Genomic DNA, 27469 nt, shown 5'->3' with positions numbered 1-27469 from the left:
GAACACTCAGAGCTGGGCAAATCCATGGTAAGTACCCATTGCTGCCTTCCTACAGCTGCTTTTCCTGGCCCCAAATAGTTAACCTTCTAATCCGTTAGTTACCTTAATTCTGCATTTAAGAAAATGGAGCTCAAATGAGTCTCAGCTTCTCCCTGTACATATGGATACGCAGGAGATCTGTTACAGGTGTCTGAAGCTGAGGATGGTTTAAACTGATAACTATTATGCGGATAATTTCCTTCAATTTAGAGTTTAAAAACATGTGAACGTTTATATTTATTCTGTTATGATATTTCAAGAGATTTAATGGATTAAAAAAAGTCATTTAGAGAAAAACAGTGAACAAGGGATTGCTTAATTATCTCCTTCAGATATTTAAAATTTCATTTTGACTTCTTCCTTCCCTCCAGGTGCACACATGCCTGTGTTTGTGTGCTGATACTTTCTGTGTGTTTGCTTTGCCCTGATTTTCACAGGAAGGTATTGGGAATGTTTCAGCAAGCCCCTGGAAATCTGCGTGGCAAGAAAATCCCAGAGTTTAGATTTGTATGCAAACAGATATTATCAGTTAAACAGAATTAGTTATGTGTACTGCTAAGTCAACAGTAAGGATTAAATAATTTTTGGCTACATCTGGAATACTCTGGAAGGCAAACTGTAGGTCAGGTATAAGTGCTGGAAAAGGAGCTTTCTTCTTTCTGAACCCTTTTTGCCAGCATTGCAAATTGGTGTGACTGAGTGCATCTCTGGTGCACTTGAGGTCTGACTCTGATCTCTGCATACGGAGATTCCTAATGCCGAGTGGCTTAATGAGGAGTTAAGATGAATTACTGAAATTCCTCCTCTCCCAGGGATTTAGTGCAGGGTAGGTGGAAGCCAAAGAGCTAACAGTGGGCAGCTGCAGGGTATCCAGAACTCCAACAGCTCAGTTCTGGTGGCACCTGGACATGGTGCTCTGGGTAACATCCAGTGGTTCCACTGCTATGAAAAGAGAGAGAAAAGTGTGGTAGAGAACAGCATGTCATAGAATCATAGAAAATATCAGTTAGAAGGGCCCCATAGGGATCATTGTGTCAAACTCCTGGTTCCACACAGGGCTGACCAAAGATCAGACCATATGTCTGAGAGCGTTGTCCAGATGCTTCCTGAACTCTGGGGAATTTGCTGCCATGGCTGCTACTCTGGGAACACTCTTCCAGTGCCCACAAAAAAATGGAGACTTTGCTGTGCAAGCTGTAAGTCTCACAAATTTCCTTTTGCTGAACTTCATGGATCTACTGGGGGTGGATCTCCCATGCAAAATGAAGTTCCTATGCTTTGCAGTACTCCAGCTGCAAATATAGTAGGGCTTTGGGGGGATTAATTTGTTATTATCTTCCCAAAGAGCTCTAGTAGTTTATTTTTTAACCCTCATTACCCTGCCGAACTGAGAAATAATAGCAGTTATGCAGATAGTTATGTCGACATCAACTTCACTTTTACGCTTGCAAGGTTCGTATATTTTTGGTGGCGCTGGCAGTAACAGAAATGATAGCTCGATGATAGAAAAAAGAACAGTTCCTGAGCCACGGTTCTGATACTCGAAGCATCTTTAAACCCCATACCCAAATGAGAAAGAGATAAAAACAGCCTAATCGAAACGGCTTAGCTCGAAGGAGTATTTTATGTATTACTAGGTGACAAAATAGTTAGACATTAATGCAGTTTACAGTAAGACACCCTTAAGTTATCAGCGAGGTTAGTGTGATGCCTGACAGATTTAATGTAAATATTTATAGACTTGGCCTACTAATTATGCCAATGGAAAAAATGCAATATTAATGCTGTCACCTCCACATGTATCTACCTGCCAGCATGATACTAACTCACATAAATATTCTGAAGTTGGTAAGTACAGCACATAAACAGAGGAGATCATTTACATTTTTAATAAGGGATTAAGTTATCTTCAGCAGTAGTTTGCAGCCTGTGGTCTACAGACATCTGGGAGGATATTCCCCAGGAAACTGTGAAAAATGACAGAAAAAGAGAGTTCTGTATAGGGGACATAGAAATCCTTCACTGGGAGTTTATTAAAGGGGTACGCACCACTTTTGGCAAATATTTAGAGATCCACACTGAGAAAGATTTGAAAACCAACATTAGACCGTATTCGTACAGATAAGTGATGAAGTTTGGAGGCCATACGCCATGTGGTAAATGATCTGACTGAGTCCTGCCGGAGTCAGGCTGCCATAAAAAGCTCTGGTCAACAAAGCACTGAAGCATGTGCTTAACTTAAAACAGACATCGATCCCTTGAAGTTCCTCCTGTCGCCATATGTAACCAGTTTGCTGAACAAACGCCATGGGGAAATTTAAGGCAGAAGTCAAGGGCCGCTCTGCTCTCATCTTGCAAATAGCTCTGCAGATGCCTGATTGTCTATTACAACTGAAAACCTAGTTATATGAATCTGCTGTTCATAGTTTTGTATTTCAAATTATTTACAGTAAAGGACTCCAAAGGTTTCAGGCACTGGTGGTTTCAGCTGTTGCTGGCTGCCAAGCCAAAGAATATCATCATTACCATTGTAGCCTGTTTAGGAGGCTCTCTTTTAGCTGCCTTTAGTTGATTGCTCTCCCAACCTGCAATCCAACAGTCCGTGGTTTCTGTTCTGGCATAAACGGATTGCTCACAAGCTGTGCAATTAAATCTGAAATGCTCTTGCCACTGCTTGTGTATGTGTGACTTGCATGCACACCTTTCGCTTGGCTCATAGTCTTGCAGACTGAAGCAGAAGGGTTACCTGGTTTCCTACTGTCATTTCTTTTGCAAAGCAGCACCTTGTTTGGTGTATGTTCCCTCTGAAGTCAGTGTAGTTCAGGTGCTAGTGCAGATTGCCAGCGTCTGGCCATGCACACTGCCAAGGCACATGGGTGATACTGCTGACCAGCGGGTGGCATTTTGCTGGAGTTATGAGATGAGTGTTTCTTGGGTGCGGATCTCTCCTTCCTGCTGGATGGATGGCTCCTTGCTGTGGACCTGATCCAAAGCTCATGGAAGGCAATGGGCTCTCTCTACTGCCTTTGGGGAGCTCTTGATCAGGCCACCCATAAGACTCTCAATTATTTTCAATCTCAGCTGCATTTGTCTCTTGTAAACACTTCATCTGGACTCCGCACTTCTGTAAATCACAGAACAGAATAACCTGATAGAAGTGGAGTGTACGGTTTTGAAAAGGAACATTAAGAGGGAAAAAACACAACTCTCTCTCTTTAAACTGTCTCTTTTCTATATTGTTACCTTGACAACTCTGCTGCTGTGTTTCATCCTTGGTGGGACTTAGCTGTGGTAGAAGAAGGGGGACATCCATATGTGTTTCCACATCTCCTCCAGCTCTGCTTTGCAGGCGCATTCCGAGCACAGGGCACCTCGAGTTGCAGAGCTCATGTTTGCTGCCTTGACCCATGGTGCTGCCTGGAAATGATTACAGATATTAAGTACTGGGACCCATTCTGATGAAAGGTATAAGACTATATCTTCTATTTTATTTTTTTTCTTAAGCCAATGCCAGAGTAATGTTAAAGCTCTTTGAAAAAAGATGCAAGGTGCTTAAAATATTTGTAAAGGGTTAGGACAGCTGAAAAGCAGAGAGGGATGTAAGTACTCAAAAATAGTTGTATTATTTTTAGTATAAGCAGATACAGGAGTATGTGTCAAGATTAGGATCCAGTCCTGATGTGCTGAACTCAGTCTAGAGATGCTAAAAATATGCTTTCTTTTCACACAGTTTTTGGAAGAGACAGAGGCAAAGGTAAGAGGAGAGCGGTGGTGAACTGGAATTTTATTTCCTGTGTTTCCGTGCTTGCTGGGGTTGGGCAAAGCTGGCTGTTAACCTGGGCACACACAGCAACTGGTACCTGCAAATCGTGACGGGGTGGAATCCCGCTGAGCCTCTTTTTTCTCTTCCCAGAAAATATATCCCTACCAACATAGCATTTATCTTCTTTTTAACAAAAATGGCTAGAATTTAGCAAACGAGCTGCAAATGTAAGGCATGCAGAGTCCCGGGCTGAGTGCAGAAAGGGGGTCTGTGTATAAATGTGTGCGTAGAGAAGGGGGCTTTTAATGCAAAACACATGTGTTTTCAATTGCTATCTGGAGCCAGACCAGTAGCTGTAACTTGGCCTGACAAAGCCTTATTGAAGTACGGACAGTGTGGTTTCAAAGCAGTTAGAAAAAGAACGGGAATGCTGTTCAGGAAATTCTTCAGGCATGGGCAGGGACTTGGCTGCAATTCTGCTGCTGGAAAATCTGACAGGGGCAGCTCATGAGCACAGGCCAGGCCTCGTGCAGCTTGGGAAGCAGCGCGGCATCCTCCGATCCCCCAGCACAGCTCCGGGCTGCCATCTCCCACCGACAGAGAGGTAAGAGCTGCGGCGTTCCCTCCCGGAGCCACCGGGTGCGTTCACTGTGCTTTTGTGCTCGTCCAGCTTCTTGCTTTCAGAGCTTTGTTTGGAGAGAAGAGAAAGTGGAGAGTGCGGAGCTGTGGCATATTTGCTGAAGGGTTGGAGGAGGTGGAGGCTGGGTGTTGGTTTCTGGCTAACTTTGCTTCAGGAGTGATTCTGCACAGCAGCTCCGGTGCTGCGCCTCTGGCGGGGTGAACGCTGTGCCAGAATCATCCCTGACTTTTTCACTTTGGGGAGGAAGCGTGGATATAACCTGAAACCACTGGGAGGTTGGCTGCAAACTGTATATCGCTCTCACATTTTATTGAGAAATGCTACTCGGTCATGACAAATGGAGTTACATATATATATAGTTGTTCAGTGGGTTGAAAAGATATTTGTCCGGGGGTTCTGTGGCAGTTGCTAACTCCCCGTCACCTGGTACAGGCTGTGAGGAGAGGCAGTGGTTCAGCAACAGTCATTGCCTTGTGATTTCTGTGCGTGTTAGTTACTCCTGTGTTTTATAAAGCACTAGCAAAATGCAGCAGGCAGCACAGTCAGAAACCACGGACAGCAGATTAGAGGGGAAAAATACATTAATTTAGAGGCTGCAAACTCTCTTCTCGTTTACGTTTCTTTTCCCAAATAACTTAAGAAACATTTATGATAAAGAGCATTCCCTGCTCAGGAGCCTGCCAGATTTAGGCAGTACACTCTCATCCTTTTAGTTGCAGCATTAAAGCTCAGCTTGCCTTGGCAGAGACATCCACACCTTATATGGCAGGAGTTGGGTACGGTGTTTGTCAGGGCTGATGGAGGTGTTGGGAGCAGTTCATCGCTTGGAGCTTTGGAAACTTCCCTGCTTCTGCCAGTGCCTCTTGCTCAGATTTTCACAGCAGTGTTATTTGATACACTGAAAATGCATGTCTTTGGTTGTTGGGTAGTTCGGGGTTTTTTTGCAACAAGAAATGAGTTCAAGGCCAGGCTGGATGGAGCCCTGGGCAACCTGATCTAGTGCTTGGAACTAGATGATCTTTGAGGTCTCTTCCAACCCAAGCCATTCTATGATTCTGTGATATGAAATGTTAGAGTGGGACAGTGCTAAGTTGAGTTCTGGTTGAGTTCATGGGAGAAAATCTGCAGTTTGCTTTTCCTGCACCTAGCAGGACTGCATGTTCAGCATTAATCATTCACTTCGATGATCCAAAGCATGCAGTAGCAAGGTGAGATTGGCCAAATCTGTGTGGGATGTACTTTCTTCCTGTAGTGCTGAGGAAGCACATCCATAGCAAAATCTGCTTGGACGCTGTGGGATTCAGTAGATTTGGATCATTAAAGGGAAAACTGTCTGCCCAAATGCAAGCTCTCTGTGTGATGGAAGTGAAGGAGGAAAGAGGTCTGGGTCATCTTCTTGTTACTGCATTTGTCTTTTTATGAGAAAGAGCTGAATTTACTTGAAGGAGATAGCAGCTTTCTCCCTGCCCTTGGCTACTGCTCCTGGGCTTCACTCTGCAGGACGTGTCCTTTCTGCATCCCACCAGGGTCAGTATTCAAGCTTTGTTTTATATTTGAAGAAACTGAGGAGTGCATGCATGCATGTGTACCTGTGCATAAAATATATTAAGTCTATGAAGTGAAAGTGGAGGGTCTCACTATCTTGCAAGTATACAGGTAAAAGAGCTCCAGGCACACCCTAATATGTGCATTCCTTCTTCTAGTCCTTCCCAAGAGCAAACTGGAAAGCAAATGTGTCTGTACAAATGAACAAATGGATGAGCAAAGTAAACACATTAAATTGAGGGATGATGCAGAAGAACAAGTTTTAACTTGTAGGAGCATATGTCCAGGATCACTGCAGAGACTTTACTCTGGGTCCTGGCATATGCTGAAGCCCACAGTTCTTTCTTTGTGCCATGCCAGTTGGGTTCCAGCCATATAAATCCATATTACAACCTGCTTTGCACATTCCTACAAGCCGTATCTCTTTTCTCTGCTGGGGCAGAGGTCTGGAAAGTATCACCTCCTGTAGCTTGCTTTCTGATTCAAGCTCAATTGATGATATCCCTCGTGCTGTTCCCACAACTGCCCATAGTCACACCTGCTGCTGGGATAGTTCAGTGGAGTTCTCATATTTGTTCACTCTGATTTGAGACACTCCAGTGGGAAAGTGCTTTATAAAGTTGGCACTGATGGACACAGACTTATGATTGCTTCACATCATTAGAGTAGTGCAAAGGAATTGGTGTGCGAATGCAGAAAATCTAGGATGATGTTTGCATGCAGTGTGAATGTATTGCTGCAAATTGTGGGGCATTTGGGAAAAGACATTCTTTGCTGACTTGCTCAATACATAAGAGAACTCACTGCAGATTTTTTTTCTCCCTTTCCATGTTCTCCTTAATTCTGATCCTCCGAAAAAAAAAAAAAAAAAAATCAAGACAAGGGAACTAATGTAAACCTAAAAGTTGGAAGAAACATTTGTCTTCTGGTGAGAGCAGGAGCAATAGCAACCATGTTGCTTACAGACTCTTGCAGCATTTTAGAATAAGATATCACCTTTTGTCCAGGAGAGACTATTAAGAGATGGAGCTGCTTATTACTTTGCTTTGTTCTGGCAAGCTCTGATATGTTTATAGCATTTGTTGTAAGTGCTCCGTGAATGCAGAGCAGTATCTGAACAGAGGAGATGCCCTGAGTTCAGCTTCTTGTTCAGTCCACCTCCTCAAAGCCACTGGGTTATAAGCTGAGGTTTTTGTGGTGCCCCTTATCCTCAAGCACATTTACTGTCAAAGTGCTGTCAGCCCCAGTGACTGGGGAAATAACATGAGCTCTCAAGACATTAGAAGTAGGGGTAGCCTGGAGCACTGAGGGATCGGGGTTGGAGATGCTTTATCAGCAGATGAATCCCCAAGGTCTCCCCAGCTCCTTGTGCTGACTGAGTCCAATCTCCTAGTGATATTTTGGAGGTGGGAATGGAAAATGAGGTATTTCCTAGTGGACTAGGCAGAATATGCACTGGTGAACTGTGCAGACTAAGCAGAGTTTGTTGATGTACTTTTGCTTGCCAAAGTCAGGCTAGATATTTGAAAAATTCTATTTGCGATGTATTCTGATGACAGAAAGTAGTCAGAAAAGAAGAAAACATTCCTTAAGACATTTTCTTCCAATTTTTGTCTCTCTGGCTATGTACTATATTGCTGTGCCCTCTAAGAGATTTGTACTGAGTGGTGATGATCTTCACAGCCACTGGGAGACCTTGTTTCCCACAGCATACAGAAGCAGAGGGACAAGCACAGAGTGAAGATTTCAGTTTCGGGGACTGCAGTTCTGGAGAGCATTCTGGCACAGCCGTCACTAGAGACAGGCTGGTTTAAACCATCATGGGAGAAAAAAGCTGCGTAAGATTTAACATCCCCAGCAAATATTTCATCCTTGGGGACACTCCTCAGTGCTCAGAGCTCACTGGTCAAGCTGCAAGGCAGAAACCATTTTCCTGGGCTAGATCCTTTTTGAGTAGACTTGGGTTGTGGTCTGATCGGTGTACAGTGTCATAAATTACTTTTGGGTCACGATGTTGCTGGAACGATGGGCCTGGGGGTGTCGAGCTTGAAAGAGCTTCATGGGGAGTGAAGAGGGAAAATGTCTTGTTGATAGCAGGCTCAAAACGCTGCTCTTCATGCCAAATTTTGTTCTCAGTAACACTCCAGAAATGTCTGTTCTTTTGAACCTGGTGGATAGTGTGCACTTAAAAGACAGAGAAATTAAAGAGGTTGAAATCCACAGAGCGTTTAGAGCTCGCAAGTACATTGCCTTCCAGTGATATGATGGAGAGAACCTCTCATTTAGCCCCAAAGCAAAGGTTTGTGTTTCAAAAAGCAAAGAGAGAAACAGAAGAGGATATTGGTTATATGGATACAAATTGGAGGCAGATGTGGGAGATGTAGGTCCATGCCCAAGGGAGCCTGAACCCATCCCTCTCATCTCTTGAAATGTAATCCCATCACGATGCTTAGCCTGGGGTCGGATGCTCTTGTTTTGCTGATGAAGCTGTTACACCTCAGTTATATGCAGGCAGGCAGCAAGCTCTGTGCAAACACACCCGTGCATTTACAATGCCAGACTCTGGCTGCCCTATGTTCACCTTATGTAAAATTGATGATTTTGACAAACTGCCCCTTGGCCTCCATTAAGGCTCCTGGTTTCTACATAAAATTTATAGAAATCAATGTGCAGAAAATGCAAATGCAAAAAATATGTGGGAATAGATGCCACCTTCCCCAAACCTGCTGTGTGTCCCCCTTCACAGACCCTGCTTTAGAACATTTTCAGCAGTAAATTTCATGAAGGAGAAGCCATCTTCCTCAACTGCATCCTCTTTCAGCTTAAAATTATCCAGTTACTAAACAAAGATGATTTAAGCACTGATCAGAAAACCGCCGTGGCATTGAAACATTACCGATTCCTCTCATTGTGCCTCACCTCATTTATAGCCCTCACCGAGCCTCCAAAGCTGACGTGGCCAAGAAACATTTACGGCTGTGGTGTTTGCAAGGGAAATATGGGTTATTTATCCTCGTGCATATTAAACACTTTGCCTGATGAATGGAAAATCCATGTTGTGTGTCTTGAGTGAGAGGCTTTCTGCCCACACTAGCATAGAACCGTTAAAGTTGGGAAAGCCCATCACCAGCCATCAGCCCATCACCACCCATGCCATAGCTATTCTACAAAAACTTATTCCTTGGCAAATTACCTGGGTGCTAGGCTTTGCTTTTGTAGTCATGGTAATGCTGTCTGTGGCTAAGCTGTGAAGATCTGGCAGGCAGCATTTCTCGTGCTGTACGTGCAGTAGTGGCACACCAGTACGGTGCACGTGTGCCTTCCCGTGGCAGGCAGACGCATACAGCTCCGACTTTTGGAAGGAGTGCCTCTCCTTCCAATTTCTACTATATTTGTTTCAGCATTGGTTGTTGGCTATTATGAGTTTGAGCGACCATTTATAATGTTTTCCTGCAAAAACTAATACCCCATTAAGCAGCTAGCAGCCTTTCTTCTTAACTCGGTAATTGAAAAGGAAGGGGTGCTCTGCAAATGAAACCACTGGTTTTCCTTTCACAGTAATACTGCTTTTCTGCTGCCTAATTTGCTGCCTGTATCATTATAATGTTTAAGAAGAATGTGCCAAAATATAAATCATGACTAGCATGCTTCTCTGTCCCCCACAGAACAGATTACTGGCAGTGGCCGCAGCTTGTTCCTTATGTAGGTGCCTTACAGCCCATCTTCTTCTACACATTTGTTTAGCCCACCTCAGCACTCAATGTCCATTATCCTTTCTTCAACAGACATGAGCTTTTCTTTTGGTGGTCTTGGGTGGGGGGAAGGGCTTGCTAGAGATCCTATATTGCTTCAAGTGTAGCTGTGTGAGAGTTTATGTGGAAACAACATCCCATCTATGATTCCCATGTTGTTTTCTTGTTATAAATTTATGCCATATTACTAGGTCATGTTCACTATGCGTGTTGCAGTGCTTTGGTTGCTCTATTACTGGTAGGGCAGCTGTGAGCTAAATATTTTATTTGAACAAGAGAAATTCTCAAAATGAGGCTCTTGTGTGGATCCAAGTTGCTTTTTGTGGTTATGTTCCTTTCCTATAAATTTGTTTGATGTCTGCAAAGTTTTGCCTCAGTTGGATTTGGCATTTTCTCCACTCTAGCGGTTACAAGTGGGGAAGAAAGAAAAGAAAAGAAAGAAAGAAAAAAAAAAAAAGAGAGCAAAGAGGAGGAGAATAAACAAGTTTTGCAATAAGAAGATATTCTGTGCTCAGTATTTCAGACTATTTCTTATTGGTCAGACTTGTTTCATGATTTGAGAGCGCTGGAGATGCAATTTATTCGTTTTCTCCAAGAGAGATGCTGCATTTAATATGTGCTCTCCAGGATCCCCTGTTAAAATATTAGGCAATAAAATCTGTGACTGTACAGTAGTTGTTGTTATAATTTCCCTTAGGTAGTGGAAATCGTAATTTATTGTTTTTTAAGATTTCCCCTCGCACAGAAGCTGAGTGATTGCAGTGGTGTAGGGGCCTGGTTTTCTCCAAGTGCATGTGTTTGTACCATGACTCCTCTCTTCTGGCACAAGCACTGTGCTGCAAAGCCCTCCCCAGTTTACAGTTGCTGACTTGGCACCTGGGAGCAAAATAGCAGTGAAGACCAAACTGGATCTGCTGTGAGCAACTTGCTTTGCTCCCTTTGTTAATAGCTCAGGGTCTGCCCGAGCCTTGGCTGTGCAGGCAGATACCCCATGGGTCTGAACAGCAGAAGTTCTTTATGGTGAGGACCTTTACACCATAGAAAGCTGCTCTTTAATACAGACAGCAGAGGTTCAGGTTGGATATTAGGAAAAAAATTCATCTCAGAAAGATGCATTGGCACAGGCTGCCCAGGGAGGTGGTGGGTCACTGTCCCTGGAGGTGTTTGAGAGCTGTGGAGATGTGGTACCAAGGACATGGTCAGTGGGCATGGTGTGGGTGGGTTGGGGTTGGATTAGATGATCTTAGTGTTTTTTTCCTGTGATTCTATGTCATACTATCCTTCTGCGATGCACTTCTAGTACAAGTTGGCTGAATTGACTGAGGTGGGCCACAGTAAGAAGATCCTATCTGCCACGCAGTTCTTGGTTCCTCCCCAGAGTATGGCTGCTTTCTCTAAGTAACGTTGCAGATATTCACATGCTCTGAGGTTCTGAGTAAGGGCATGGTTTGTGGCCATCTCGTCTGGTTTTTTACACCAGATGAGAACCCTGAAATAACCAGCAGCACTTCACTGTTGTGCAACATCCAACCTCTTTGGTGTGCTTGGTGGAATGTTGCCCAAAGGATGTAAGGGGAAAAGTTCCTAAAACTGCAAGGGTTCCGAGACTAGACAGGAAATTGATAGGAGTACTGTGTTTATTGTTTTTAAAATCTGTTTTTCAGCCATTGCTATGAGTTTTGAGTGTGTGGGATGGACACAATTGCTGAAGGAGAAGGAGGGAGATGGGATCCTCTGCCCTCTGGAGGAAGGTTGTTTTTGGATCCCACTATTGTGCAGGAGCTGTTGTGAGATGGCTGTTCTGAGCATGCTGCTTAGTTAGCTTTGCTTTATGTGTGCACATCAGGACAGGCATCTGAGAAGAATTTAGAGCCTGCTTTGATTTGCTTAGCACCTGAGGCTGCGCTTCAGCAATGATGAAAGCTGGTGGAGGAAGGGAGAGGTGTCTGATCCCCTAACTGTGGGTGATAACAGCAACCTGTGTTAGCAAACACACAGCTTAGCACTCCCAAAGTTGCTAAAAAGTTTACAAAGTGTAGAAGGGAAAGAAAAAAAATGGTTACTGGATCTTTAGGCAGCCTCTGTCTCAAGTGTGTGGGATTCGGTGTTGGGTCAACAAAGAGAAAGTGCTAACTTCATGGTGAGTACAGTGCTGCTAGTAGAAGAGCTGTGCTGGGGAGAAAATCCCCTTCCATTGACACTTCCATTGCAATGGGCTCTGCACTGCCGCCCACCGCACGCTGTTATTAGATGCTGTTTGCACATTTGCCTAGAAGTAAGAAAAAAACATGAGACTAATGGTAAACAAACAGGCACAAGTCAGTGTCAATGAGCATCTCATTCCTACCATTGTTTTGTTCTGCCCTTCTGGACCGCACTCCCGCAGAGAGGAGCTTGCATTGTTTTCTCCTGTTTTGTGAATTTTGTAATTCACTGAATGCTAACATTGATGCCAGGTATTCTGAGGGAGAAGTCCCTGATGTTGAATCGGTAGCACAGAAATGTGTCTGGTGGTTTTTTGTCTGCCTAGAGTCTTAAATGCTGAATGCTCAGCAGGCAGCGCGTTATTAGAGGCGATGTAAGAAACTGACGCCTGGGGGAAGCGTGTGAAAGGGACTTTCCACAAGCCAAAGTGAAGGGCAAGAAGGCAATGAATACTTTCGCGGGGCAAAATCTGCCTCCATACGCACAACCCTGAGTGCATTTTCTGCCCTCCGTCCCCACTGGCTGCAATGCCATTTAACAGCAGCGGGGCAGCCAGACCCCTGACTGCCAACAGCAAGCTGGGGACCAAGATGCAAAACCCAAACTTGTCCTGGGGATGCTGCCGTGCAGCACAGCCCTTCTGCTCTCCTCAGTGCCGAGTTTCCTTTGTTCTCTCTTCTGGCTCTCACGTTGTCCTGCCACACCATGTCTGCTTTCCCAGGGCATCCTTGTTAAATCCGTGGAGACATTTGGGGCATTATTTTAGGAGAAGTTTGTGTTTTGGGTTTGTTCAGTTAAGGAAGGAGAGGAGAAAAAGACATTTCCCCTTTGCCTTTTTTTTTTCTTTGTCTGGAAGCAGTGATTTTATTCAAGGTGATTTTTTGTTGAATTAAAGCCTCTGCGAAGTAATATTGCGTCTTCAAAACAAACTGCTGAACTCAACTGCTTTTACCAAACGCATGCAGAATTTTCCCCTCCGGATCCTTCGAGGCCCTAGAGTGCCAGCCTTGCAAAACCCGGGGTGGTGAGGAGAGTCACTTGAGAGTGATCTCCATAGGATACCTTTAGACAGTGTGCTTATGTGTATTTATAAATGTATATATACATCTAATGCATAAAATTCTCTTACGGTGTGTTGCTGCATACAGTGAGCAGCAAGGAAAATAATGCAGAACTAAGGTACTGAAGGAGGTGCTGCCCAGCTGGTAAACTCTGAGACGAAAAGGAAGAACAAAAACTCCACAAACCTCAAAGAGGCACAGACACAAACTCTTAGCAGTTTTTATCATCGGATTTGTCTTGCTGCTTAATCCGCATTCTTATTTTTGTGTGATTGTTTCAGATGCCTCAGGAGCAATACGCCCACAGGAGCACCATGCAGACCTCGGAAGGGCCCCAAGTATACAAAGTCGGGATTTATGGCTGGAGGAAGAGATGCCTCTATTTCTTTGTGCTGCTCCTAATGATTTTAATCCTGGTGAACCTTGCTATGACCATCTGGATTCTGAAGGTTATGAACTTCACAATTGTAAGTCCTAGGGGTTACCCTAAAAGATGGGGGGAAGTTGATGGAGGGGGTGATGGTCGCTTCTCTGCGCATGAATTTAGATATGGCTTCAATAATGGGGTGGTATAATTGCCGTGGATAGCTGCTGCAAGAGGGAGAAGCAAATTTATCCTACAATCCTCTTTTTTTTCTGCTGGAGGATGACTCTTAGGGCTGTCTGCAGGACTGCCTGGCTGGGAAATCAGCTCAGCATCATGAATCACATTCCTCCTCCGATCTTATCCATATATATACACACATATACGTACATACACACACGTATTTGTGTTTATATAACATACACACAAATGTACTTATATAAAGATTCAGTTATAAAGTATTTTAAAATTAATAAAGAGGTTATTTTTAACTGGGGGATGGGAATGAGTTTGAGCCTTTCTCTTACACATTTTATTTGCTTTTTCTCCATGGCTGAGCAGTTATGAAACTTGATTTGCCTTTTTCTTAAGGAAAGTTACATAAAAATGTGTTTCAAGGAGCTGCATGGTGAAACATTCCTGGAGTGGCTCTCTGGGTGTGGCATTCGGGTGGATTTTATCCTTACCTCCCTTAAGCTGGAGTTGAGCATGGAAAAATGTGGATGTGCAATGGGAAATAGATTGCATAGGGATAGGTGGTGCCTTCTGGACCTGGAGTGCCCATTTTAGCTCAGCTCAGACTTTTTGGCACAACACAGGGTGCCTTTATTACCGAGTGAACTTTTCTTCCCTTGCTCAACACACCAGAAAGTCAGGACAAGATCAACCAGGCACACCCTATTTTCAAGTGCTAGCATGTAAGGCAGGCCCTAGCTTTTCAGAAGATAATTTGGCCAAGCAGAGTAAAAATGAAATGACTTATGTCCCCTTTTTCAAAGCAGTCATTGCCACCCTGATCAGGTGGAGCGATTTTAGGTCCATTAGCATCTTCGGCAGAAATTAAGTTTGAGGCTTTAATCCTGGATTTACTTCATGAGAGAGCTGTAAGGTTAAAATCACCCAAATCAGTTTCAAGGACTTTCCCAGCTATGCTCTGATGCGAATAGTGTGTTTGAAGTTTCCCAGCATTTCTTTCTCTGCTTTGGTCTTGCAAAGCCCTGAACAGCTGTGTCCAGCATTATGTCATTAATGGGCCTTGAGAAGTTGAGTAAACAATCTCTTGACTTACTGTATCCAGCAGACAACGTACTGTGGCAGGGGAACATGTTGAGTTAGTTTCTCTAACTGGTTTGCTGTCAAGGGGTGCAGATCATTGTGATGCACGTATGCTTAGAGAGCAAGCAATTATAAAACAGTAATCCTCTAAAAGCTGTGAGTGGATGAAAGAGTGAGCCAAACTGGAGCAGTTACTTCTTAACCCAACCAGTTATTTATTCTTATGAAATTGATGCCATTTTGACATATATGGTCATTAGATTAAAACCTTTCCCTTCCAGCAGCTCTCTCTTCCCTAGCCTGTATGCTGGCTTTCTCAGGGATGCGCTGATCTTCAGGTTGTTGTCTGATTCAGTTTCCTTAAATAGTCACTTACTCTCTGTGACTCACTGGGAATTAGTCCAGCGTAAAGTATATTTGTGTCTGTTTTTAGCTAATTTGTATGTTTTCATGTCAGTAGGTGCTGAACAGCTTTGGGGGATGAAAACCCATACTGTAGCACTGCAGTGGGAACTGCTTTGTGATATATATATATATAGGTCCACGTGGGCATGCTGGTCATAATGTATATCTCTGACACAGCCAGTGGGAAATAAACATAAGAACAGGGCACGTAAGAGGTGTGCACCTTGTCTCCTTGATCTTGAATTGTGTTAATCTGTAAAATAAAAATTCAAGGTTAGATTGGATGGGGACCTGGGCAACCTGCTCTCGTGATTGGCAACCTTGCCCATGGCAGGGGACTTAAAAAAGCTGATCATAAAGATCCCCTCCAACTTAAGTCATTCTATGACTGCATGAACATAGAGCAATAGTGAGATGCGTGCCATAACACAAAAGATTGTCTTCAGTCAAGGAGAAATGTCTCGAGGAGAGATTTCTCATTCTGGTCATCTCTGGGAAAAGATCTGTTACTAAATGGGTAGGAATTATTTGCCTATTTTTGACAAGAATTTCAAGGCATTTACCTGTCCAAGTACAACTCCCAGATTTAGGGGCAAGAACTGCAGAGAAGAGACATGGAATGCATTTTGGTAGAAAGAGATGTCTCTTCCAGGCAGCTGGTTGCTTACTCCAAGATGGACCTGCAGAGTACAACCAGGTTTTGGTTGTTCCAGGCTGGAATTGGTAAAGACCCCACTGTAAGAGTGGTAGGAGCCCAGCAGACGTCTGAGACTCCTACTGCTTACAGTTATGGCGCTACTGTGCTGTGTTGGGACCGAATGATGTGACTGATCAGATTATTAAGAATAGAGCAGACAGTTCCTTGGAAATGGTTGGCATGCAATCCTGATGAGCGTTGAGCCCTTGGTGCTGCTCTGCTGCAGCCTCACCAGCTGCTCTGGGTCCTGCTCTGCGATTCCTCCTGCACCATTCCCTGCGGCTGAGGAAATCACTGTGCTAAGTGAATTTTTAGAAGCAGACTTTTATCTCTAAATAACAAACGTACGAATATTCTCAAATGAGGAGATGCAAATACGCAAAATCTTTAATTTGTTCCTGTTCTGATAAGAGAAGCTGAGAGGCCTTCTGGGGCAGGGGAATGATTTGAGCAGTCAGTAAGCAATAGCTGCTGCTTAGCAGGTCTGAGTTACCCCAGTGCTTGCGGAGCAAAAAAAGAAAGAGAAGAAAGGAGGGGGAAGTTTTATAGTTTTGTTGTTGTGGAAAATGTAATGCTTCCAGTATCTTCCCAACCCCTGATCTCTCCCAGAACCTGAGTCTGTTCAGCTCCACAGGATGGTCCTGGCACTTACCGGAATTTAATGAGCGCTCATTAAAGCCAGTAAGTGCTCAGTGTATCTTAATGAGCACAGCAAACCTGCTCAGGAAAACTCGGGGGTGTTTTAAATGCTGATTATGGGGTGTGGAGAAGGGAAGGGAGGAAGCGAGTCCATTTTAGAGGAAAAAAACACCACCTCATGCAGTTTGTACAGCGCGTTGGGCAGCACCCGTCACTCCATGTCAAGCCCTGAGGTCCCTTTCTTCATTCCCTTCCTATCCCCTCTGCGTGCCCTGTGACATGCTCAGGGAGGAAACTCCCGTGAAATCAAAGCATAAGCTTCCAATCTGTGACTTTTAATGAGCAAGGCATAACTAATTTATTCTTGGTTTTGCTTTAATCTGAACATTCAAGGCGTAAGTTTAAGTGTGGCTGTTGCTTCTCACGTGGGGCTGTGAAAGAGGTGCTGTGTTTGCGTGGGGCCAGTTGGTCAGAGCCAGGTCTGTGCCATGCTGCAGTCACTCAGTCCCTGTGTGGTATTTGATTCTCGATTTGTTCTAAATTATTTTGCCCAGCACAAGCTGTATGAAAAACAGACTTGGAGGGTACCCGAAATATCATCTGCCTGTTCCACAGCTGGTTCACACAGTCAGGTCCATTTATCCAGTTCATTTGCATTAGAGCTATGCTGCAGGAAGCTCTGCAGAGGTTGCTACTTCTAGAGGTTGCTTACTTTGATTTTTAAGCCAAACCACAGAATGAATCTGGACCAATGCCATCAATTTGGGTTGAAACCCAAATGCCCGCTGAAGGTGCCCTAACCTAATTGAGGTAGAAACTGTGATCCAGCGTTAAACTTTCTGGTGATGTATAGGTAAAGGTACTCCGGCTCATTTGGATCTTGGACAAGCATGGTAGAAGTATGTGGTTTACACATAATGGATGTGAGGAGAAAACATGAATGCCTGTGGGTTGGGTATGTGACTTACTCTCTCAGCTTGCAGGTCTGGGGCAGCTTGAGCTGTATCCTATGTATTTTACAGAGCTCAGCTGAGCCCCTCAAGGTTTGTAGGTGCCAATCTAATTACAAGGATTGAACCAGAGCTTGTAATGGTCTTACTCTTTATGGTCAACCTGCATTAGCATCCAGTGATGCAAGTCATTAGCAGTAGGATTGCCTGTGACTCTGTAGATGAGCACACACTGTAGAGTACTTGCCTATGATACACTGAATATCTGTTGGGGCTATATTTAAATGGCAACAGTCCACCTACTCATCTGCCAGTCAAACCACTGAGGTCTCTGCTCTGACACAGTGTTTCTGTCCACCCAGTTTGAATTCTATGTGCTTTGGAACACAAGCTGCTTGCATTCAGCAGCCTGCAGTCCTATATATTGCCAAATACTGCCAGACTATATGTAATAATAAATAATTTCCCCTAAGTTGGCTTGTAAGGTTTGAAATTCCTGGAGAACTGCTTTCTAAGAATAATGCAAAGCAAAATCTATAGAAAAGTCTTTGACTCTTTCTTTGTAAGGAAATTATTCTTCAGCTTTGGTATTCAGGAGGCTGTTTGAGAGCAAAAGCTAACAGCTTCCTCCAAACTCAGATCTGAGCAAACCCACACACAATGCTTATGCCACCTGAGCATGCACCTTGGAGGCAGTGCCTCAAAGATATGGGCAGCCAATGACTTGCCTCACTCCATCTCCCTTGGGATGCAGAGAGAAGGGGACCTTCCCTTCCTGTCCCAATCTGACTGAATTCAGAGTGGTTCCTACAGCACATTCAAATTCTCTTTCTAGAGCCACAGTTTGGAATTCTTTAGTATAAGGTTTGGTTGTATTTTTTAATTTTAATTGAGTAGGAACAAATGACTGAGAGGCTATCTTCATAGCTTGAGGGGTGTATTTTCTCATTGCTGAATAAAATGCTAACAGTTTAGAGACAAAATGCTGCTGTAGGTAGCAAAAGTGCTAAATATTATTATCTTGCTTTCTTTATTAGAAGTTTATACGAAAAAATATGCTTTTAAAGTTTGGTTATGAACAGTTATTTCTGATACAATTACTCCCTCTTGTGTGTAAACTACCTGCCACATTTTAATTACAGGAAAACAGTTGGGTAATAACACAGCAGTAAAGATGGACTAGAGTTAAGAAAGCTCATCTGCTTAATAGGCTGGATTCTTTTATTAATGATTTAAAGGAACAGACTTTGTTCTAATTTTTTTAATTAAAAATTGCCTCAGAATATAATGACTGTGCAGTTTACGTTCCCTTTTCATGATTTCTCTGGGGTCTTTTTAGGTGCAATTCTAAAGCCAACATGGGAAATAAATCTGCTTTGCTTCTCAGCTTCTGCTTTGTAGTGCAGCTCTAATTGGTCAGCTAAATTGTTTAGAATTAGAATTAATTTTGCTGTATCCTTACTGAGGAAAGGGCGACTGTTTGTTTTTTTTTCCTCATTCTCCTTCACACACACACAGAATTGTGGACTTTTCCATCTTAATTCATGTTCCTCCTTTTATAAAACAAGTAATTGTTTCTAAACCGCCCTCATTACCCTAGAGCTTTGTGTCTCTCCTTTCTATTCTCATTCACATGGACTGCATCTTCTGATATAAAGATGTTAATCTTGTAGGGATCTGACAGAACCAGCAATGCTGTGAGTGACTGTACTGTTAAATGAAGAAGTTTCTATGGATTAAATCCTTACCCCTGTGGGATGCAGTGAAAATGTTGACATTGTCTACAGTGGATCCGTTATTAATTATAATGCTTTTTAGTTGTGATTTTGTACCCCAACTTCAAATTCCCTTCTCAAATTTAAAAAATAATGTTCTGCTTTTCTTATGCTATTTTCAGAGACCTGAAGTTTCTGTTTCTGCAGTAAAAGCAATTGGGATTGTATATCTTTTAAAGATATGTATTCTGCTATTTCAGCTTCACTCTTTTGGAGTTCAGAATAAAACAGTTCTTAGAGGATATTGCAAGACGTTGTTGCAAAGTTGGTTCCTCCACTGTTGCATCAACTGCAGTGTTAGGCTTCTGGTCCTGATCACTTGCTAAGTTACAGTGCATCGATTTCTTCCAGTGCTGCACCTTTGAAAACTCAGTCTCTGACAATATGTCAGTTTTATTATCTTAATAGCATATCCTCTCAGCCAGCACAAGCACGGAAGGCCTTCATCTTCCTGTTGGCACACAGTAATGAAGGGAGCCCATGTTTTTTCCTCACTGTTTGTACTCTCTGCTAGTACCTCTGAGTTCTTCTGGTGCAATGACATCGGGTTTGCTTACAGATGTATCATGGAAGTGAAAAAGATGGCGAGCCTTCCACCAGTGCCTCTAAACCAAATGGTATGTGCTAAGTAGCAATCATTAGGTAATTCTTTGTTTTTATTCTTTGCCTATTGCACAAGGCAGGCTTTTCCCTTTTCCCTCAAATATTTTGGTGGTTTGGCTTTCGTGAAGAACTGAGGCTCATGCAATTGTGCTTCCATCTCAGTGTACAAGCTTTCAGCTCTCTCTTCTCCATTGTTTTTAAGCCACTTATCATATTGAAACCCTCTGAAGAGATGTATGTACTCAGGAGACAGGAATATCTCGAGCATATTGGGTTTATGGCTGAGATGCCATCGATCCTGCAGGACCCAGCAAGTGGTGAGGATGCGGTGGGCTGTGTAGGGACGTGAGTGATAAACTCTCAATCCCAGATCCCACTTCTGCCACCTCCCTCTGGAGGGGATTGTTCTCAGCTTCTCTTTCATCTGAAGAAATAAGATATTTCACATTAGTATTCTTCTCAGCGCCAACAAAAGATCTTCAGCCTAGTAGTTCTGAAGCAGAAGGAGATTTGTCTCTTAGAGAACACGTAAAAGGTATTATTATAAATGTGAGGAAGAACAAAAACAAGCTCACTGCTAAAATGCTGATAATCAGCTCGGCCTCTGAATAGCTCACAATCTGATCCCTCCCATATTCTCACAGTACATTAGGAGAAATGATTTAATTTGGGAAGCCACACAGAAGTGACGTAGCGGGCTGATCCATGTAGTAGGTTCTCCACCCCTCTTTCCCTTGTTCCATGTGGGTTTTGGTTTTATTTTTTGCTTTTTTTTATTTTATTTTTTTTATTTTTTTTTTTTACTTTCTGAGCTTCCTGACAACTCTCCTGAACTCTCTGCATGTCAGAGAGCAATGACCTTCTCAGCTTTGAAAACCGAACAGCCATTTCTCTAACAAAAATAGAATTCTTCTGAAGCACCTCTTCTCGGTGATTGCTTCAGGCAGAGGAGCTGCTTGGTGGAGCCTCCACGCCTTTTCCAGCTTGGCCTGGAACTGGAAAGCCATCAGCTTTTCAGAAAGCTGCTGCTTAAATTCTTTCTTACTGTTTGGTGTTGCACAGTCTGTGGAATGGGGCTGGAGGTGGCTCTGACACCACTGCAAAGCACGGAGCAAGCAGAAACTCAGGCTCTTTGCACGGAGCTCCAGTTTGCAGGCTCACTGCTGCTGGATGGATGGAGCCCTGGGCAACCTGATCTAGTGGTTGGCAGCCCTACCCACAACAGAAGGTTGGAGCTTGATGATCTTTAAGGTCCCTTCCAGCCTAAGCCATTCTAAGATTCTGTGGTTGGCTGTGATGTGTGTCTGTTTGACTAAACTAAAGAAGGGGAGTAAGAAAAAAGTAGTGTATACTTCCTACATTTGCATGCATTTACCCTATTTAAAAAAGGGGATAATTTAGATTGGATATAAGGAAGAAGGTTTTTTTTTGCAGTAAGGCTGGTGAGACAGTGGCACAGGTTGCCCACGGAGGTGGTGGTGCCCCATCCCTGCAGATACCCAAGGTCAGGCTGGAGGGGATCTGAGCACTGATGGAGCTGTGGGTTTCTCTGTTCAGAGCAGGGGAGTTGGACCAGATGGCCTTTAAGGGGCCCTTCCAACTCAAACGGTTCTATGATTTACCTTACACAGTGTTGACAACATATTCTAAAGCCTTAACAGTTCTGTGGACAAAATTATAAACCTGTGATTTTATGGACTGCAGCTTCCCCCTTCCCTCTGCAGAGACACTGTGTTACCTCTTCTGTTCTTGGATGCATCTTTTCTGCTATATATTCCCATCCCTGATTTGATAAATGTCTTTGAAGTACTCACTGCTGGATGCTGCCATTCTATGTGCCTGTTCTTCCAGAGCTTTGCTATGGAGATGAGTTTGAATATACCATTTGAATTCATCACAGCTTACATTTTAGTTCTGGTCATTTCCACTTCAATTACATCTTCCCCATTACCCGTCCTGCCTTCGCCGCTGTGGTCAGTGGTAAGATGGAGTGAGGTAATTATTTGTATTGAGGCCCAAGTTTCTATGGGACTACACTCCAGTGCACTTGCATGAAGGACAACCTGTTAACACTGAAATGATATGGTTGCAGACAGATTTATAGGAGGGGAATAGATTTGCACAGGTAATTCAGCTTTGACCCCTTGAGTTCTCATTACTTCTCATCCACGCAGCACTATTGCCCACCTCTTTCCTTTTTTTAAATGAGATCCAGTAACTAATAGTGAAATTATGGCAATCTGCTATATGAAATTTGTGATTATTTGCATTTAATTAAAGGCTTCTCTTGAGAAAATGAAGGGCGGCTTAACCTCAGAGAAGCCTCTACATCTCCAGTAATTGCTTCTAATGGAAGTCTTTAGAGTTTCTGCCCCACCATAGGAAAAAGAAAAAAAAAAAGATTCCTCCCACGCATAGGGTCTCAAAATTATTTTATCCTTGTGCAGTGAAGGTGACTGAGGAACCCATTGAAGCATTCCTCACTTTGGTTTAACCAACTAAGATTCAATTTAATTACTCAAAAGCCAAGCTTGTGGTGTGTTTACGAAAAGCCCATGGGCATCATGCATTCTTTTTGAATGAAGTTGATCTTCCTCTTCGCAGTACGTTTGTAGTCCTGCAGTTGGTGTCAACATCAGAGAGTGGGACTGGGAAACCTTTTTGAGGATGGCCAGTGCTCCACATCGCTGCATTGCCCCAGTGATCCCAGTGCACGTTGTGCCTAAGGCAAGCATGAGATTGCATGAGGCACTGTCTCAGACGTGAGTGTGTGGCACTCGAATCGTGCATTCTGCCTAATTACTTCTCTCAGTGTTTTCATGCCTCTTCTGGCAGCACAGTCACTCTGCTTGCACCCTCTGCTCTATTAAAATCCCTTCTTCTATTACAAATCTGAAAACAGGCACGACAGAAATTAGAGTATATGTTGCAGCAGCAGATATGGCCATTTTCTGCTCTCTGTTCTCCATGCCGAAGGTATGAATGTTGAAAAGTATTCTGCTATCCTGTGTTCTTACTTACACACTTACTTACATACAAGTTCTTGTTAATATACAGTAAAACACATAAAATGTCTCTGAAATCTTTTGTGACTTCTTAGAGCTACACGTGTCAGAAATGGAAATATCATAGTTGGTCATCTGTAGAGTTGTCATAATTTTCCAAGTTGCAGCTGCAGTTAAGTACATGAAAACATGGGATCTTCCTATGATATTTCTTAGCAAGCAGACATGTTGACAAATAGCAATTCTTTATTTCTGGGGAAAATAAGGGTGTTTTAGTTGTGTCTGCTGAGTCCTGAAATGTATTTCATGTAGGTGCGAGCCGTATCTGTGTGTGTAGGTGCTGATTTTGATTGAGGTTATTTAGTAAGGTAGCATTGTTTCTGACAACAAATACTTTGTCCTTCCAAACAAGGCATTGAAGCTCTTCATTCTGGGAAACTAAGAAATCAAATGCCTTTTACAATATTTACTTCTCGTGCGTGTTAGAAAAGAAATTCCTGCTAATTACATATTTGTGCACACAAACTACTGCGGAATGAAGGCCTTATTTATGGAGGCATGTCATCAGATGAGTTTGTTATGTTTTCAGCAAAGCCTTGAGTCTTGTGAAGGGGAGGAATGCCAGGCTGAGGAGCTCATGGCTGGGCTAGAGGAAGATTAGGTAGATCTTAACAATTCTGCTGTGATTTTACAGAAAACTGCATTGTCTGGAAGGAAGGATGATTCAGTTCACCACCAGTAAGCGTAGATTATAGAGCAAATTTCATCTTTATTTGAAGTTACTTGTCAAAACCTATTGACCAAAGGTATTTGTCTTTGCTAGTATTATAAATGATTCACTGTCATACGTCGCACAAGAAAAATCCTGTGTGTTAGAAAGCAGATGTTTAATTTCTTTCTTCTCCCCAGCGGAGCCACATTTCTTGCCATTGCACCTTTCCTCTAATGGAAGTTTTTCTGCAGTAGTTTGCCTAGTCAGTCCTTTTGTTCCTTTAAATGAGAATGAGGAGCTGTTAGGAGTTCAGGGTTGAGATAACAGTGCTCTGTACAGGGAGCCTGAGGCCACAATGAAACCTTTGTTGTAGGTGATGTTGGGGGCCCATAGGAGCAGCACCATGGCAGTGCACATCCAAATAAGAAAGTCACCAAAATGGAAGGCATTACAGGTCTGTACTACAGGAACATTCTGTATGAGGGAAGAGTTTCCCACTTTGGGGAAAAAGATCTGTTCTGCAGGTGAGGTCGGAGCCTGGAGCTGGGAAGTCAGTTAATTCCCTGTTGCCTGCAGACTATGCTAAATAATTACGGAGTAGCCAGGCACTTGATGGATGACTCAGCTCTCCTCATACAGGGCTATCAGTCTGTGGCATTGCTTCTGGGTTACACGGGTATAAAGAGAGGGGAATCAGTGGCAGTGTGTGGCTCCGGAGGCAGGCTGCAAAGGAGAGAGTTGTAAACTTTGAAATATAGACGGTATCTGGGCAATTGGAAAGAGAAGTGTAACCTCGGCTGGTTTGCTGTTGGTGGTTGTTGTTGTTGTTGCTTTAGGTTAGTGATAGTCTATAGGTTGACGTGTTAAATGGATTTCACTCACCTGTTAGGTATGTCAGTTTAAAACAAATATGTGGACACTGTGGGAATTTATGCATTGCAGAACACAGAAAAGGGGTCTAGAGAGCTCTGTACACAGAGGTGGCTGAAAAGAGCTAGAGATCTCTGCTCTGAAACAGCTGCCCAGCTCTGGAAAATGTCACAGGAGTCTGTAACTGGGGAACAGCTCTTCATGCACCCAGTAAGTGATAGTAAACAGATCTGTTGTACTTGGCTTTTCTTCCTTTTTCTCTTCTTAAAATGAGTCCATTCAGTAAGAAAATGAGAAGTTGAATGGTTGAGTTTACAGCTCAGTTATCACTGATGTTCATATTGGATGAGCTGTCTGAAATACATACTGAAAGCATAGAGGGATGATGAGATTCATGATGGGGAAATGACCACCATTCATCCAAAATGTTCTCAGTAACAGTACAGGGAAGGGATTGCATTGGTGCAATCTGTAGTTCTTGTTTCTGTTTTAAAGGTCTCTAATGAGCCATGTGTGCAGTGCATTTCTCCCTGGGAAATCCCACTGAAATCTGGCACTTGGATTTCATTTCTTGTGCTGCTATATTTAGAGCAGAAAGCAGATCTCCCAGCGTGACTCCTCCTGGCTTATAGAAGCTCTACGAATTGTCCTAGCAATAAACACTAATCAGTTACCAAAGCTGCCTGCGCCCTGTGAAAATCCCTTAAAATGATTAAAAAATAAAAAAATGGGAGCAGAGTATTTGCAATTGCATTCCAGCTGCAGTCATGTGGCAGTACCCCATTGTCACCTCTGTGCCATGGGGATGGTCTCGAGGGATGTGGTGTGTGCTTTATTACTGTGGTCTCTTGCTCAATTTATATTTCTGCACCTCCCTTTTTATCCTATGGAAAAGGAATCTGATCACAGTTGTCTCCGCTGAGTTTAATGTGTAAATTAGAGTTTTTAGAAGTTTTTGATCAGCCATAGTGTCAGAGTGCACGTTCCCTTCCTCACAGTCCAGCAGTGCTCTCTAGAAAAACGAACAGGAGGTCTGATGGATTTGTTCTTTATAAGTTCCTGTTTTTCTTGACCAGTTCCATTAAAAATCATACAAAGCCATGCCAAGTTTTAGGCATCAAACAGCATCTTGGTATAATCAAGGGGATGAGCCTTCCTGCTTCAGCGCAGTACTTTCCCTGGCTGTAAAGTGCCAGGATGGGCTGTGTGCTGTAACGAAGAAATGTGGTGGCATGGACATTAGTAAAATAGGATCAGTGGAGAGAGGTAATTCATGTCTGTTTGTGGTGTCAAGTGAGAACGTGGCATTTTTGTATTTCAGATGTCTTTCACATTTTATTCCCTTCCTGTGCTCATCTGTAGGAAAAAACATTTAAGACTTGAGTGCAACAAAGTTATTGTGGATTTGCAGAAATGGTGCTCCTGAATGAAGCAGGAATGTGTCCATCCTTGCAGCTTTTTGTTACTTTTCACAGTTCTTTGATAGAGATGTAATTTTCTCTAATCATTCAGAAAGATGGCTGGATATCTTTTCTATTAAATTCTGAAAGACTTAAACCTTTTCTGGCTTACCTTTGCTATTTTTCATGTTTATATACAACAGCATAATGCATCAGCATTTTCACACGTTCCCCATATAAGAATGAGCCATGCTTATGAAGGCTGTCAGACTTTCTATTGAACGGAATAACTGGAGCATCACTATGAGTCGACATCGGCCTAAGAATCACATCTATATGCTGAAATGTCTCATTTTATGCCTGTGTTGCCGTTTAATAGCTAAGCTGTGCCCTTTCCTTAATTTACTGTTGCTATCCAGAAGTGCATTAGTGCTGGGGCCCAGGTGAGCCTGGCTGCTGCTGCAGGTGACCCGGGTGCCTACAGGCTGCATTGCCGTAATTAACTGGTGAGTTAGGAAGGGAAAGGAGATCAGCTTGCAGCGCCTTAACCTTCCTTTCAGCAGGTTTCTCCTAGCTAGGATTGCAGTATAAAATGATTACTTTTTGCTCTCTCCTCTGTATTAAGCCTCAGGTGGTTTTTGATAGGTTTTGGCTATTAAAGACAGCAGTAAATGCCTAACTGGAAGCTGTCTGGCATTCATAACCTTAAGCTGTATAGGAAAGCAGAAAAGCTGAATGGATTTCTTTCTTTTTTTTTTTTTTTCTTTCCATTATTTTCTTCTTTATTTTCCTAAGGAAAAGACCTACAAGAGCAGATGAAGCTGCCTGCCTTTCAGGTGAATTCCACTCAGGATGATAAATTATGTCTGAAGTGAACCAAAATGTTCCTAATGGCCCTAGTCAAAAGGCCCATTACAGGATATCTAACTCACTTACATTCCTTTCTGCTTTAAATCGTTAATGATTATGTATTTTAGGGCTGAAGTGGTATGTGCTTAAGGGGCACTTTAAGGTTAGCCAAATTTAAAATGTACACCTGAACTGAGAGACATGGGCTCCCTTGAGTGACCTTGCTCTGGTGGCTGCTTCTCCAGGTAGATAATTGTGTGGGGATATTTACCAAGCACCAGGAGGGTTTATGGAAAAGGAAGTGGAGGGACATTCTGGAGCAGAGAGCAAACAGCAGCTGTGGCTGGCCCATGTGGTTTGTAAATCATACGGCCAATATTGCAGTGAGAAAATTCATTTGTCCTCTGCTGTGACGTTTGAGGAAGTAAACCATGTGGTGACATGAGGGACAATTTCCCAAAGGAATGGCTGGTAAACTGTACGTCACCAGTCCTGTTCCGACTTATGCGTTTAATTGCTTTTAAGCACAGTTTTGCAGCAAAGAGATTGGTATCCATGTGGTAACTGGAAAGATTTGGACTCAGTCTTGTGCTGCTGCTTGCCCTGCTGCTGACCTGGGGGCGTTTCCATGCACTTGTCTGTAAGGGTATAAAGAATATTAACCTGTTCAGCATCATCAGTTACAGAACTTGCCCATTTCTTTGACTTTCAGTGTCTCCTGACAATAAAACACAGAAAGTTCCCTGTCACTTCAGATAGCCTTGATATTTGCAGAACCTGTGCGCTCACAGCAGCTGTGTTCATGTGGATAATAATGCCTGCAGGTCCATTTTTACTTTCATTAGACTCATCTGTGACTTTATTGGAGCTTAGATTTGCATTCTAGCATTTCTCCTCAAGTCTCGTCATTATGCTAAGTC

At 43.1% G+C, this 27469-nt stretch overlaps 1 protein-coding gene across 2 annotated transcripts in view; it reads left to right on the top strand.

Moving 5' to 3' along the window:
• Positions 1-4250: 4250 nt before the first annotated feature.
• The window catches only part of SGCD (sarcoglycan delta), a 132182-nt gene continuing 108963 nt past the window's right edge, over positions 4251-27469 (top strand). For both annotated transcript variants that reach the window (XM_010719032.4, XM_085236428.1), the window contains exons 1-2: positions 4251-4406; positions 13287-13472. In XM_010719032.4, coding sequence (XP_010717334.1) covers positions 13287-13472 — 186 coding nt within the window. In that variant the 5' untranslated portion in view covers positions 4251-4406. The remainder of the gene's footprint in view (positions 4407-13286; positions 13473-27469) is intronic.

Source organism: Meleagris gallopavo, chromosome 15 (assembly GCF_905368555.1).
Source record: "Meleagris gallopavo chromosome 15, MGAL_WU_HG_1.1, whole genome shotgun sequence".
NCBI classification, from domain to species: domain Eukaryota; kingdom Metazoa; phylum Chordata; class Aves; order Galliformes; family Phasianidae; genus Meleagris; species Meleagris gallopavo.
Note: the sequence above shows the minus strand (reverse complement) of the source record. Positions and strands in the feature narration are given on the sequence as shown.